The 15700-nt window shown below is 41.2% G+C and overlaps 1 protein-coding gene across 16 annotated transcripts in view; it reads left to right on the forward strand.

Annotated features, from left to right (window-relative positions):
* Positions 1–2489, forward strand: part of LOC102225484 (neurexin-3b) — a 391379-nt gene extending 388890 nt beyond the window's left edge. For 13 of the 16 annotated variants that reach the window (XM_023348134.1, XM_023348142.1, XM_023348138.1 and 10 more), the window contains one exon: positions 51–2489. In XM_023348134.1, the coding sequence (XP_023203902.1) occupies positions 51–1030 (980 nt within the window). In that variant the 3' untranslated portion in view covers positions 1031–2489. The remainder of the gene's footprint in view (positions 1–50) is intronic. The other 3 variants (XR_002754044.1, XR_002754045.1, XM_023348145.1) reach the window with 2 other exon arrangements.
* Positions 2490–15700: the final 13211 nt, after the last annotated feature.

Consider the following 15700-nt stretch of genomic DNA (forward strand, 5'->3'; position numbering starts at 1 on the left):
GGGAACCTTTCTATCCCCCTGACTTCTTTCTCTCTGTTTCCGCTTTGCAGGAGGGGAGCTAGTCGTCCCCGTTCTAGTTGAGGACCCCATAGACATCCCTTCTGTATCCACCCGTTCACCCTTCATCCCCCTTCCCCCGACCCTCCGCCCCGTCCTCACCATTATTGACACCACCAAAGAATCCTTGGCCATGGCCACTGAGGCGGGGGTACCTTGCTTGTCGGACCGAGGCAGCGATGATTGTGATGGTGGTGATGATGGTGGTGATGATGATGATGATGGCATGGTGATTTCGGGGTTTGGCTCTGGCGAAGCTTTCGACTCTAGCCTGCCCCCGACTGACGATGAAGATTTTTACACCACCTTCTCCCTGGTAACAGATAAGATCTTGACCACATCGGCTTATGAAGGCGGCTACAAAGCTCTCGTGCCCAAGTGGGAACCCAAGGACTTGAGGCCTAGCAAGGCCTCAGAGGCAGGCAGGACTACACCCGCCTCGCCTCTGCCGGACATCCGGGGCACTCCGGCGGCGGCAGTTCCCTCAGACATGCCACCCAAGCTGCCTGCAGGGAAAATGGACAATCGCGAGGTCAAACCTCTGCAGCCAGACATGCCAGTCCTGCTGCCCCGGCCGACATCCTTCGATGTGGACGGCACCAAGCCAAGGGGCCCCTTCATCACCTCACCCATGCTGCGCACAGTACCCGCCGCCTTGCCCACAGTGCCCGGCGTGGTGAGGCGCGTGCCGCCCGGAGCCTCGGAGGTGATCCGTGAATCCAGCAGTACCACGGGCATGGTGGTGGGCATTGTGTCAGCCGCCGCCCTCTGCATCCTCATCCTCCTCTACGCTATGTACAAGTACAGAAACAGGGACGAGGGTTCCTACCAGGTGGATGAAACGCGCAACTACATCAGCAACTCTGCGCAAACCAATGGCGCTGTGGTGAAGGATAAAACGCCCAGTGGCAGCGCTAAAGGCAGCGGCAGTAGCAAGAGACCGAAAGACAAGGATAAGGAATATTATGTATAGAAATCGAATCATTTCACAACACCTGAATAAACTGTTTGGAACAAAGCTAAAAAACATTTTGACAGTACCATATTGGCAACTGTGATTTAAAAAGAACACATTTTCTTGAGAACTCTAGACTCGCGGAGTCGCTTACAGACGAACTTCAGCTCACGGGAGCTCACTTACTATTGTAAGCGTTACAAAGAGACGATGCAGTACGACTCCATCGGGACGATTTGAAAAGTTCCCGCTGGAGACATTCGACGGTGTGAATCATCACTCGAACACCCCGACACGACCCCAAGTGACTGTGAAGAGGTGTGTAATCCTTGGAGTTCTACTGACCCCGTCCATTGTAACCCTGTAAAATACGATCACTGTCATTTTGGCCATTCTGAGCATGCATGTGAGGTGTATGTGATGTGGTGCTGGCATCTGTGTAAGTGAGGGACCTCAAGAAATCATGATTGTTGGGGAAAGTTGGAAGTCAAAACACTATTTTTCTTTTTCTTTTTTTGCTATTCAAATGGTTCATTAAATGTAGCCGTCATGGACGCGACATGAGGTAACGTATAAATGTGCTTAAAAGTCTTTTTTTTATCGGTTGTTTTCATTTATCCCTTTACTTGTGTATCTATTTATTAAGGTGAATGATTTTCTGTCTGTTGTCAAAGAAACTAATGGCCAGTTGAGGTTGACTAGTCAGTGTCAGTCGCCGCTAGTCGTATATCAAATTTTTTTGCTCTCTTGGCAACCAAATTTTAGATGGTCCTCAATCTTGCAGGAGCAAGTAAAGCTTTCAAAGAAGGTAAATATATTGTAATTTATTCAAATTTGATTTTTAGAATAAAAAAAATCTGACATATTTTTCCTTTATTTTACATTTTTAACTGACCTGCTGTGTTAAAATAAAACATACTTTGTGTCTGCAAACAGTGTAACTGTCACGGTCAAAGTTTGGTAAAAGTAAAACGTAGATTTAAAAAACTTACCGCAGTGTGACCAAGCAATTTTTTTTTCTTCAGTTTTCACTGAAAACTGTGTCAAAAACAAAAAATGTTTACATACTTTATTACAGTTAGCCAGTGTGCTTAGTGACTCATTACTGTACAGAAAAGGGCAATTTTCTGTAGGTTTTTTTTCTTTTGTCCTCCTGATGTCCACACAGTTGTACATTTGACTAGATTTAATTTAATTTTTTTTTTGCTGTAGCAACATGTTTTTTCTATTGTTATTTGTTTGCCCTGGAGTGAATAATGGATGTCCACAGGAAGTAGTCTGGAGAGACAGGAAGTCTAGTCTCTCCAGTCGCATGAAAATTCAACCATCTGACGCTGTCTACACCAACCCTCGGATCTCAGCGAAGGTCTTCTTCTGAAATTATGTTTTCATCATGTTATTTATTTTTTTATTGGAAATCTAAAACAAAAACAAATACCAGTATAAGATAATAAAGACTGATTATGGCGGATTTGGAGATCTGTGCTGGCACCTTACTGACTTTCTTTGTTTTTTGATTTCGTTTTTACTGTGACGTTACTGTCTTGTCCGCTCAACTTGTCAATTTGCTTTTTTCGCTCTTTTTTTCAGTTGTGTAGTTAATTTCACGTCTCATTTATATGACATTATGTTCCAGGAATTCAATGTTTTTTATGTCTTTATTTATTGAAGAAATTAGCTGTCATTCGTTGACATGCAAATCAGTGTGTATTTTTCTTTTTCATTGTTTTTTTTTTGTGTGTGTGTGTGTGTGTGCGTGAGTGCGTGTGTGTTGGTACTTGGCTTTTTAAACCAGTTAATTATTGTCTTCTGCTCCCTTGACTTCAAACAATTCCCAGAAATAAAAAAGAAAATGTTCCCAAATGTTTTGGATGTTCAGCTGTGGGTGTCTGTCACTCAATCGTTCACCTCACGCTATGAAAGCAGGAGGCGGCGCCGCAACAAGATGGATGCCAAAGACTCATCCCGTTTGCCGTTGCTTCGCCAATTTCCTTTTATACCCTAAAAGTGCTACCATTTCTATTCAGACAAAGCGCAGAGCAGCTCAGAACTGTCATTTACCTACAGACGATTATGCAAATCCACATGCACATTCTCAAGCAACAAGAGAATTTTGAGGGTCCGAAGTCTTTGCAACGTGCTAGGAATGGCTTTCAGCTTGAGCTGAGACTTTGTGAGAGATCACACAGCCAAATGAGAATCCCCGCAACCACTCCGCTCCGTTATGAGCTCCTCGACCGCAGGAGCACCTGCTTTCCCTGCTTCCTTTCTCTCTTTTTTTTTTTTTCTAACTCTGTCCATATTTCTTGCAAATGGGCCTTTGCAGAGCTGGTCATTAACTTGCAATAGCCCATTGATGTAGGATATCAGTGCACCATGTGTGAGTATATCCAGCTCCCACAATGACTGCATATTAACTCATTCATCCTGCCACAGGCGAAAAGGGAGCCGGAGGGGCCGGCGGAGATCCATTCAACTGAGGGGACTTTTTCCCCAGTCTGAGCCATTTACAATGAGAAATTGTATTTGCTCCTCCAAAAAAAAAAAGAGAGATTTATATTGTTTGAGTCAGTACGATGGAGGCTAATGTATATTAATTTGAACAAGCGGCGGCGCTCGGTCCAAGACGTATCGCTACAATAATGGCAACTGCGGAAGCAGCTAAATCGATACAGGAGTTTGTCATTTGTGTTACAAGTGGATATCTCCCCTCCCCGCCCCTTTTAGCTCTTTTAAAGCGTTTTCTAAGATGCTCCAGTATCTTTCAGCGTCGTCATTGCTCCCACTACTTTCAAGGTGTAGGGCGTTTTCCAGCAGAGCAGTTCCAGTTCTTAATTTGTTTTACAAAAACAGTTAAAAACCAGCTTGGTTTTCCACAGCCGGAGAATCAATGTGGTGCTCCAATCATTACCGCGCCAAAAACGAGTGTTTGGAGAGAATCGGAGTGTAGCGAAACACTTTCTACTACACAAATCCAATTATTTCTCTCAGTACTCCAGCAAATACCATCTTAATAGAAGAAGGTACATTTATAAACGCAATTTTCTGTTACCTGTAGTGTTTGTGAATGCTTTTTACAATCCCAATTTGCTGCTTTTTGATCAGTATTAACCAGTTAGATTGCAAATGGGAGTCAAATGCAAAATATCAAGCAGGATTTAGAAGACTGACAGAGCTTGCAAGTTGAATTAGAAATAATGTTCATAGATTCAGCTCTAAATTTGTCACACTAATCAGTTTAATTAGGACCACAAATATCCAGTAACTTTTATTCTAAAATCCAGCTGGTGCATCCAAATCTGCATGTAAATGGTTACATTAAGCTTGACTAAACTCATATTTCTCTCTTTTTCTCTCAATGTTTGTTTTCTTTGTGGTTGTTTTCCAACATGACTGCCACCACTATATGTGATTAAGGTGTATCCAGTGCTTGTTTTCCATGAGAGATGGCCTTTTGAGTATATGCTATATATTTTTATTTCCTAGTGTGACTCTATTTAACAAGAGTCACAAGTGTATGTATATAATTCATGGACATACAATATTCATTGTTGGTGGCACATCATTTTACTTAGTGGATTTAAAGAAAATGGGGCTGAATAAGAACCCAGGTAAGATTTTCCAGATTTTATTATATAAAAACATCAATAACAATGAATCGGTGGTGGACACACTTATGCTAATGCACTAATTTTTCATTTTGCCCTTTAGCATCTTTGCTAACTTACAAAAGATTTAGGGATTTAGCATTTTTTCTAACTTCCAAAACACTTAATGCGCTTTGTATTTTTTGCTAACTTGCAATACGTTTAGCGCTTTGCCATTTCTTCTACCATATAAAATGTCTAGCGCTTTAGCATTTTTGCTAGCTATCAAAATGTTTAGCACACTTAGCTTCAGCTAAATTCATTTTTAATCAATTTAAAGTTCTCAAAAGCCTGTATCGTTTTTGTTTTTTCCCCTGATTGAAATGATTGTTCATTAGCAGGCTTCAGCAGACGTCTGACATGCTGAGGATAGATGTAGTTGGTCTGAAAATGGCGGGACTGAAGCTGGTCTGTTTAAAATCCCAAAATGCAGTTTCTTGTTGGGTTTTCTTGTAACAAATTGTGAAAAAATACTTTTGCAAGCCACTGTAATTAAACAATTATTAGGATGCTCAAACTGAGAAATGAAAACAATCACGGTGATGGTGATTAAAGCATTAATAACAGCTCAAGGAAACTAAATTAATAGAAGACATGCTAGCTTAGTGAAGCATTTCCTGGAATAAAAACGAACGTCTTCATCATGATCTTTAAATCAGAAAGCTTGTTACTGGCCATTTTGTCCACCACTTGCATCAACAGGAAGCCGGCCGACAAAACGTATCCACCGAATATTAATTTGCTCACACGGCTGTTGGCAGACGAAGTTTATTGATTGGATTTCGTGTAGTGACGACTTCGTCCTTTTAGTCGAATTAATAGAAGTGGATTACATCAGTCGCGTTGATGTCAGCTGGATAATTCATATCTTAATTGACAGAAAAACAATCTACATTTGCTAATGGCTTTCTGCGTGCGTTCGGCAGCATTAGCCGGGCCCTTCTCCCTGCGGGCCTGTAGGCTCCGCGGAGCAGAAACCGGCTCCCCCTCATGCATTAAACAGCTGACAGCTGACCTGTCATGAAATTTTTACTCCAGCTAATGATCTGGTTAATCCCATTTAAACACTTTATGGGATGTTTTTCTCCATATAAAACGGCAGCTGATCCGTCGCCGATTGCGGCTTCTGACGTACTAAAAGCGCCTTCCACATCTGCATTTTGATGGATCCGCTGAATAGGTTGCGGGATTCAGTTGTGTTGTTGTTTTGTTTTTTTTCTATCTCTCTCGATAAAGATTTAGGAGGACAGCTGAATCCTCCACAGACCGAAAAGCAAAGCAGCTGTGAAGGCGACAGTGATCACTCCTGACAGGTAAAATATGAGCCTGCTGACCTTAGCACCGGCGTTATGAAGGACACGCACATACAAACAGTCATGCGTGAACCTCAGGTAGAAGTGCGACTCGCTGCTGAGGTGTGTGTACGTGTGTGGCATTGTTAAATCGCCATTGTTTGCAGGAGGAAAAAAAAATAAAATAAATAAAAAGGTAAGTGTGGGTTAAGCATTCATATTCATCCGTCTCAGCAGGCGCGCTAGGTGATACATTAGCAGAACAGTCAGGTATACATAAATGCACTTCTTTCTTTTTGTGTGTCTCTGCGAGGGCCACACCTCCTCCTATTCTTCCACTCCAGTGCTCAGCTTTCAGTTAGCGCCTCACTCCTAATTAACTCCAGAGATATGAATGCACTAATCTGGGCTTTAAATCTTCAGTTCCTCTGACAAAAGCTTTTTTTTCAGGCTGCCACAACTGCATGATAAATAGCAGAACGGGCTTTCTGCTGCCTGGTGGACACAGCGCCATCTAGGGAGCGGATCCGGTTGGGTCAGGGCCTCAGAGAGTTTGTTGCAATGGATGTATAGTAATAATAACTGTGTTGGCTTGCAGAAGTACTTTTCACCTTTTTTTTTTTAACAAAACCAACACAAACGGAAATGTGTTTTCTTCAGATTTTGCATACTTGACCAATAGGAAGTCGTCTAAACTTGTTGAAAACATCTCGCCTACTCCTGCTGCATTTGTTGGCGGTTACATCTACATAAACAAAATAGCTCATCTGAATTTGGACTGAATAGAGAGAGCCATTCTTTCACCGCAGAAAATTGCATTTCGCTCTGGACTTTGACTGGACCATTCTAAGCACGTGAAAAAGCTCCAGATTCTGTTGTGGCTCAGATTGTACGTTTATGCTGGTTCTCCTGCTTGAAGCTAAATCTCCATATAGTATATCTACTCCAAACATCTCTAAAATAACTACCCTGTTACTGCTGGGAAAATGCTGGGACCTACACCTATTTTGTAATGGAGGTCAAAAGGTTGCATTTTCATATAAGGTACCAACCATATACATATCAACCAAACTGTTCTGCCTCATATGCATTACTTTTCATGCAAAAATTTCAGATTTTCCAGAGTTCCCAGTCTTAACGCGCTAATTAGTGAAGCTAATTTTTTGTGTAGCATTTTTGCTAACTTTGAAAACGTTTACCACACTTAGCTTCCTGTAAATTAATTTTCTTGTATAAATTTGGTAACACTTTGTTTGATGGAGTGTGCATAAGACTGACGTGACAATGTCATATACATGACATAACACCTGTTATGAACATGAAGGAGTCTTCGCACTTATATTGCAAAGTTGACCATTTTAATGGACTTTTAATACAAGTTTTAATGCAACTTTGCACTAAAAGTGTCATTATTTACTGAATGATACTTCATGACAACAGTCATAAACATTCATGAAAAGTCCTTCATATTTATGACAGTGTCATGTCAGTCTTATGCACGCCCCGTCAAATAAAGTGTTATCATAAATTCTTAGATTAAATTAAGCGTCAATATACTTGTCTTTTAATGTTTGAGTTGAATAAAGTTTAGGAACCATACAAGAAACAAGAACAAAAGAAAAGACTAATTGTGCACAACAAGATATCAACATAAATACAATATTCAAAGGCATAATTAATTTGATGTTCAAAGGTTATATTCTTTTAAGGGCAAATATAATTTGCATTGAAATTAGCGCTTTAGCATTAGCTTCAACTAAATACCATATTGATGTATTGCTTTAGCCAAACTGTTTATGTTCATTTTTTTATATCTTTATCCGTAAAGGATCTTGGAATTGTTTTTTCCTTTTCATTTCAATTCCTTTCAGTCGATCTGCCACCGAGGCTCCCAATAAAGTAACAACAAATTTGCGGCTGCAAAGTAACAAAGTGTGAAAAAGTTCAAGTGGTGTGAATTCTGTTAGATAATTAAGAAGAAACATTTCCTCAAGTGAGGCTGAGGGCGCGCGAGCTACATATGAAAACACCTGCTTTGCTGTTGCTCCGCTGTCATCTGTTGAGCATCAGCATGCGTGCGAGGCTGCAGACAGCAGACCGTGATGCCGGCAGCGGCTCCATGAGTACGTCAAGCTGTACTTGTCAGGAAGCCGTGTTCAAAACTCTGCCTGCAACTCGAGGCGTAATTCACCCGCCGCTTTGGGAAGACGGGCCTCCTGTCCAAGCTTGACAGTGTGATTGAATCTTGCGAGAATCCCAATGAAGTAATAAGCGTCTCAACCCCAGACCTTCCAACCACCGGCCCACACGCCATCTCCTTACACCCCAACCTGAACCAGATGGGAAGCACTGAAATCTGGGAGGGCAACAAGACGAGCAAACTTCAAACAGGTGAAGGTGACTGCGACAAAAGCAGCAGGAAAACATGATAATTGATGCTGGCAGATAATTGGTGATGCTGTCTAAAGAGGCGGTTTTGTATGCCACTCAAATTGGTTCTGCTGCGCTTTGAAAGCAGGGCGGGTTTGACCTGGCTGCCACAAACAGGCATTCTCATCATGGCGGTGGGAAAGAAAAAACCTCATTTTGACTCTTTCTTTTAATTGAAGCTTTTCTTTGAACTTTCCTGGATGGATATATTTAGTGCACAGAAACTCAGCTATAAGATTGCAGATCCTAGTTGTGAAGGGTTCTGAATAAACACCACAGTTAGGTCCAGAAATATTAATACTTGTGGTAGTTGGAGAGATAAACTTGTGCGCAAGTCCTTGTCGATATTCTGCTAATGTCAAAAAAGCACAATTTCGCAATTGCGGTGTTTTCATGAAATAAAAAATGTATTTAAGTTCACGCGTGAGTTAGTTTGTTCACACCATAAACCATTTAAAATCATGGCATTGTTGGAAGTAAGCAGAGATTATATTCATAATTCAGCCATCAAGAGACGTCAATGTCTTATCTAAGCATCAGACCAACAAGCTTATACTTTGGAGTGGCTACAAATGTGGTGTTTTGGAGAAATTATAGTTGGCGATTTTACAGAAGAGCTATGGATTCAACATGTTTGACACACAACTTTTATAAACTGTGTGATGCTGTGAGAGCTCTGGTGGAGACAGCTTTGTCCAAAAAACCCCCAAAAAACAAACGATCAATTTTCTGACATCTTCTTTGTCGTTTCCAGCAGTAGCAACAGCCGATCATGTGACTCTTGCTTGTTGTTAAGGTTGTTAGGTTGATTATTGAGAAGAGTATGAGTACTTTTGAACTTGGAACAATTCAAGTGTGAGTAACTTTTTTTAAAACAATAATACATCTTGTATGTATATACAGTACAGACCAAAAGTTTGGACACACCTTTTAATTCAATGAGTTTCCTTTATTTTCATGACTATTGACATTGTAGATTCACACTGAAGGCATCAAAACTATGAATAACACATGTGGAAATATGCACTAAACAAAAAAGTGTAAAACAACTGAAAATATCCCTTATATTCTAGTTTCTTCATAGTAGCAACCTTTTGCTGTGATTACTGCTTTGCACACACTCTGCATTTTCTTGATGAGCTTCAAGAGGTCGTCACCTGAAATGGTTTCCACTTCATAGGTCAACCTGCCCTGTCAGGTTAATAAGTGGGATTTCTTGCCTTATAAATAGTCATGAAAATAAAGAAAACCCAATGAATTAGAAGGTGTGTCCAAACTTTTGGTCTGTACTGTATATATATATATATCTTGTATATATTAATTCAGGGAACAACATGGTTGGATAAAAATTACTTTAAATCTATCAATTGTGTGAATTATTTTGGACTAAACTGCTCCACTGTGTGTAAAATCAACGCTTTGATTTGAAGTTCAGTATTGTTGGAAGCATTCATGGTGTAATCTCCAGCAGGAAGAGCAGACCGGGTCCAGACACGTCGGCGCCGTTTATGGTCGTGTTGTTGATTAGGGACGTGTTTTGTCCGAGACTTTTTCAAATTAGTTATCGATTTCCAACGAGCCGAGACTGCTGGGTTTCTAAGTAAAAAGTTTAATTACGCTGAGCCTAAAGGTATGTGTTACGCAAACACACAAAGATGAATTGATCAGATCCAAAATTTCTTGCGTTAATTTAGATAGAAACCCTCGTTCAGCGGCCAGGTTGGGATGAAAGTCTTAAAAACAATCTGATGGTTTAGATGAGGCGGAAGAATCAGGACTTGTTGATGACTGGGAGAAAACATCTCTATAAAATATGGTCTAGTTAAATCTGTCCAAAAACCCAGGGGCTAAAAACTACTGCTGTCAAAACAGACCTAACCTCTTCCTCATACTGTTCACTCATCCATCCCTCAACTAAACTATGTCCAACATAATCAGTGTGTTTGCTGTTTTTCTTTTACAGTCGGATATTTTGATTTTATTCCTGACATTCTGTGAAAACTGTGTCGTGTTAGAGAGACTAGAAATCCAATTAGATAACCTTGGACAAATACTCATTTTCAACCTAACTCAGTTAGGAATAATCGTACATATTACTGTGATATTTCTGACGTCTTGTCGTTTCCACCAGTAGCAATAAAAACAAGCTATTATACTCATTTTTCTAACACAGTTTTGGGTAAAAATAAACAGATTCATTCAGCCCTCGGTCGATTAACCCAACATGAGTTTAAGTTTTCAAACCCAAACATGGACTGAAGAGAGGAAAAATAAAAAATCCTAATTCTTATTTTCCCAGCCTGCTATGGAAAACATAGAAACAGTAGACATTATCTAGTGTCTTCCTTCTTTTTATCCTTCCTACCTCCCTTTCCTTATGGCCTTCTTCCTTCTGTCTTTGAATTCCTAATTAATTCTGTTCATTTCTTCTGCATTCTTCCTTTGTCTTCTGCCTCCCTTTTTCCATCTTTGCTTTCCTTCCTTCTGTGACCTAATTCACTTCCTTTCTTATTTTCTTCTGTTTACTACCTTCCTTCGTTTTGAGTCCCTAATTCATTCCTTTCTTGCTTGTTTGTTCCATATCCCTTTCTTGTGACCTTTCCTTTCCTTATCCTTTACTTCTAGCTTCCTTCCGTGTCCTACCTCCTTTCCTTCCTCCCTTAATTTCTTTTGTTTCCTGCCTCCCTTCCTTCCATGCATCAGTAATTCATTCCTTCATTTGTTTGTCTTTTTTCATTTCCGTGTCTTCTGCCTCCCTCCCTTGTGTCCTTCCATCCTTCCTTTCCTGGTCTGTTCATTACTTCTGACTTACCTCCTTCCCTTCCTCCCTTGAGACCTTAATTTGTTCCATTCTTCCTTCTGTTTGCCCTCCCTTTCATCCGTCCTTCTGTCTCCTATCTGCTTACCTCCCTTAATTCCTTCTGTGCCCTACCTCCCTTCTTTCATTATGTGTTTCGTTTTTATATCCGACTCGTAAAACCTGCCCACCCAAGAAATATCTTCAATAATAATTCCACATTAGAATTTTTTTCCTTCTCTTTCATTAAAAAAAAAAAAAAAATAATAATAATATATATATACATACATACATATATATATATATATATATATATATATATATATATATATATATATATATATTAGATGTTATAAATCTAAATCTGGAAAGTTAAGTCTGGAATTTTTTGCTTGAAAAACATGTAGCGATACTTTTTTTAAAAACTTCCTTCTCTCCTCTTTTCCTATCTGTTCACAACCAATTCCTGCTGGTTCCGGTTCGTCACGCATCATTCAGCGGCCGCACCGACCTAGCTTTATTTCGTTTGCTCTCTAAATTTCATCCGCGCACCTTCCGAAAAGAGCAGAGCGGCATGAAATAAAAGTATAATAAACCAACTAAGAACATACACACCGGTAACACGGAAAGCCCTGGACTCCAGGCTCGGCTCATTTCCAGAAGACGTGGCGAGTGAATGAGTGATAACTAGCCTCACAACGCCGAGTGCTAGCTTCATCCTAACGGTCGCCGTGGAGCTGCGCGCGCACGCGAGGCTTCTGTGTGTGATTTAGCGCAGTCATTGGTCCTTACAAGTAATGACGCTTGATGGAGGCAAAAGGGGGAGATGAGTCTCCCACTCAGAGCGCCAGGAGAGGTCATTCTGCCATAACGATCGGCAGGCCGAGTGGCTGCCTGCGTCTCCACCTGTCTGCCATTAAACATGAAAATCACTCCTCTCTGCCCTGTGACATTTGCATATTTCCAGCTTCCACAGACATTATCCAGCGCCATATTCTATTTCGACGCGGGTTATAAATACAAATAGAGAGCAAACAATTGCACAGAAACATATTTTCTTTAGGCTCCGGAGAGAAAATGAGCCTGATGTTGAGACTCGGGTGCAATAACCCGTTCGCTTATTGAAAAGGCAGCGGCTGGATACACACTCAGTCCTTCTGGCTTAAATGAAAGAGCGGGCCCGGCTTGTCTGATTGAATGGGTTTGTAATGCAAGCCAAATAGATTTGTTCTAATGGGAATCAGCGGAGGTGATGGCTGCAGAGGCTTACGCCAGCATTAGAACAGCAGTAAACAGAAATGGCAACCACCCCATCATGTCCTGATTGCCTGTGAGCAGCAGAAGCAACGCCGAGGAGTTGCTGTGTTTACTAATGGTCGTTTTAGCGGGATAATATCCAGTGAGCCTTAAACTTGCAAATATTAGCTGGAAGCAAAAGGTGATGAATGCGATGTTGCAGCTTTAAATCCTGAGTCACTTGATTCTGACAGACCATTAGTGGAGATTAGATATCTTTTCACTGCAGACTTAACTTTGAAAGAACCAAACAAGAGTTAGTTAATGAGCAGGCCCTCGTAATGCTTTCCTTTTTCTTTTTTAGATCAAATAGACACAACTGTTTCCTTAAACAGCCAAAAGTTACAGGGAAACTAAAACTTTCTATCCATACAGGTTGTGAAGATAGGGCCATCCTTATTGGGTTCATTTGTCCACTTAAATTTAGTTATGACTTAGGTGTGACTGTGTCAACCTGTTCACCCCCTCTCCTGTCGTGGCACTGTACCAAGAACAGATGTACCCTCCCTGTGAACTCTGGTGCCCCTAAAACTCTAGGTCTTGTTTCAGTTGAAGTGAACTCTGGTGTGGCTCCGGTAAATGCCAAACAGACCAGAGACCGCTCTAAAAGCAGGAAGCAGACTATAGCTCAGGGCATTCTGGGTAAATCCAACCAAAATAAACAGCATGTCCAGCTCTAGGGATTTCTGTCGTTTCTTTCAGTAGTTCTCGGTGCAACGCCACCAAAAGCGAGGAGAACAGATTTTTCAATTGTTTTGGATTGTATGACGAAGTGCAGTGTGAAGGGATTACTTTAACCTCCTCATTGCAATGTATCTAGCCAGGATGGTGGCTACATACTTACTTACTGACTAGGTAAAGTATCTTTGGAAGCAACAGGCACAAGGTGACTTCAGAAAGTACCCCACTGGATGATCGCAGTTAAATCACTGTGTTGTTCAGGGTGCAGGAACAGATTGGAGAGGTCAGAGCTGAGGTCAGTGCAGAGGGCGAGGGGTCGTCTGTTTCTTAATAAGCTACCGGTGGCACAGATCTGAGGGAGAAGATGTGCCAGCTGGGAGAGAGGAGGTCAGGAGTAGGCTCAAACTGTCTACACACGTTTAAGTTGGGATATTTTTGTACATTTGCATGTTTTCATCACCGCCTCCGACTCAGCTTAGGCCCTGATTGCTCAGCAAATTTGCATATACATTTGTGGTTGGTATAGAAAAATGCATGCAGGGATGGATGTGTGTGCGTGGAGATATCGATTGTGAGCTCATGAATAAGTCTGAGAGCTGAATTATTCTGAATGTCACACAGCCATCCATTCTGACAGACGTGGGCTCAGGTCGGAGGATTCCAAAATATAGCTATAGTTGTTGTTTCATGTAGACGGTAGATCTTCCTCTGCTGGGAAACAAAAACACGAACCAAAGGCGAGGCGGCAAATTTATTCATCAGTGTCTTACCCGGATAAAGTGGAGTTAAGTTAGACTAATGGTGGGGCAGAATATAAATGCGGAGAGCAGTCTGTGGGGAGCTGCAGAACTGATCCTGTAGTCTGAATGCGCTTTACAAAGTGGGGCTGCTTTTCCACAGGACGTACCTACCGTGTCACCAAAACATAGATCACAAGAACGGAAGGCTGATTACTTGTGATTGTGCGCAAGTGACTCAGCCAAACATAGCAGATTTTATGTGCTTCAGCGGATGTGAGAATATCAGCGTGAGGATGAATGACTTTCAGATTACTCATCATCGTTATGTAAGCCTGAGCAGAGTTTGAAGGAGAGGAAAAAACAGGCAGGTGAATCTGAAGCATAAACCGAGCGGTGTTTGTACTCATCCACATCCATGTGCAATCAGATGCGCAGTGCTAATTTTCTAACATGTTTTGCCTGTAGTTAGTTTTTTGTGACAGCAATGTTCTCTATCAAGATGCGGAGGCTTTCCCAAAACCTCTGGATCTCACCAAGCTTCATATATTTTGGGGTCTTTAGGAGCAAAAAGGAATGAAAACAAATGTGTACCATACATTTCTGCCCCTCCCCCCCAAAAAATAATTTTATCCTTTTCTTTAAAAGGACTTTTGTGGAGCTTTTATCATGTTATAAAGTTATTCCCTCATCAAAAACATACCTGGAGTGTTACCTTGATTCTTTCATATACGTTTGAGAAATCTTTTATGGCAACCATTTAGCTGTGCAAAACGCCTGGATGGACATAGCTCCGCCTTCAAGGCGCAGCTCCTCCTCTGAGCTCAGTTTCTAAGCTCCTGCCTCTCAGAGCAGCTTACCACTGTGACCTCCCCATTCAGTTCTTTCAGACTAGCCAACAGCAATTAGCAAACACCTGGTGGAACTGCACATCAGCTGATCTCATTGTAGAATCTGCTTCTCAGTGAAACACCGGTAAAAACGTTGTGAAAGAGTTAATAGAGGAGGCATGTTGTGACAACTTGCTGAAGGCGGAGTTTCAGAAAGAGCAGGAGTTTCTTAAAGAGAGAGAGGCACAATTTCAAGACGTGAAATTATAAATTTCTTTTAAGTAATATTTGGTATATGTATACATATATTTGTACTCTCTATACTCTGTTAACATCAGTTGTTAAAATGGCACTTTGTGGCTGAAAAACACATAACACTGCCCATGTTCTACTGTCTTGCTGTCCCATTATGGCACTGAAGTTCGTACCCTCAAAGGTCCAGATACTTCAGGTACTGTATACTCAAGAGTGACTTTGTTTTTCCACTGGACCTGTGTTTGAGATTAAGTCAGAAGTTTAGGGAGGGAACATTGAGGTGAGGCCTGAATGGAGCCTTGCAGCTCCGGGCTCAGCTGACTTTGCCTCATAGAGCGAGGACTCGTAACACGGCCCCATAATTGCACGGCAATTTGTTTCCACTTTGTTATTAAGTCCTTAAAAAATGAGACATTTCCATTTAGAAAATGTTTAGATAAGAGGGCTTTAGAACTGCAAAATGCCAAAGCTTTCATAAGCTTTGACTTTTAGAAGCGGCCACTTAGCTGTCACAATTTTTTCTCTCTCTCTGTCATTCTCTGAATATTATATTCTGCAGCACAAAAGACACCCACAGCAGCTTCAAACACAGGAACACAAAGCTCTGGCTCCTTTAAAGCACCACGAGGACTCTCTTAACAAGTTGGGAGTAGTAAATGTGTTTTCTTTCCCCCTAAAGATTAAAAGCAACATACAACTCGAGAGAAAGTGAAGGATCAGTCA

Source organism: Xiphophorus maculatus, chromosome 15 (assembly GCF_002775205.1).
Source record: "Xiphophorus maculatus strain JP 163 A chromosome 15, X_maculatus-5.0-male, whole genome shotgun sequence".
In the NCBI taxonomy this organism is placed as follows: Eukaryota; Metazoa; Chordata; class Actinopteri; order Cyprinodontiformes; family Poeciliidae; genus Xiphophorus; species Xiphophorus maculatus.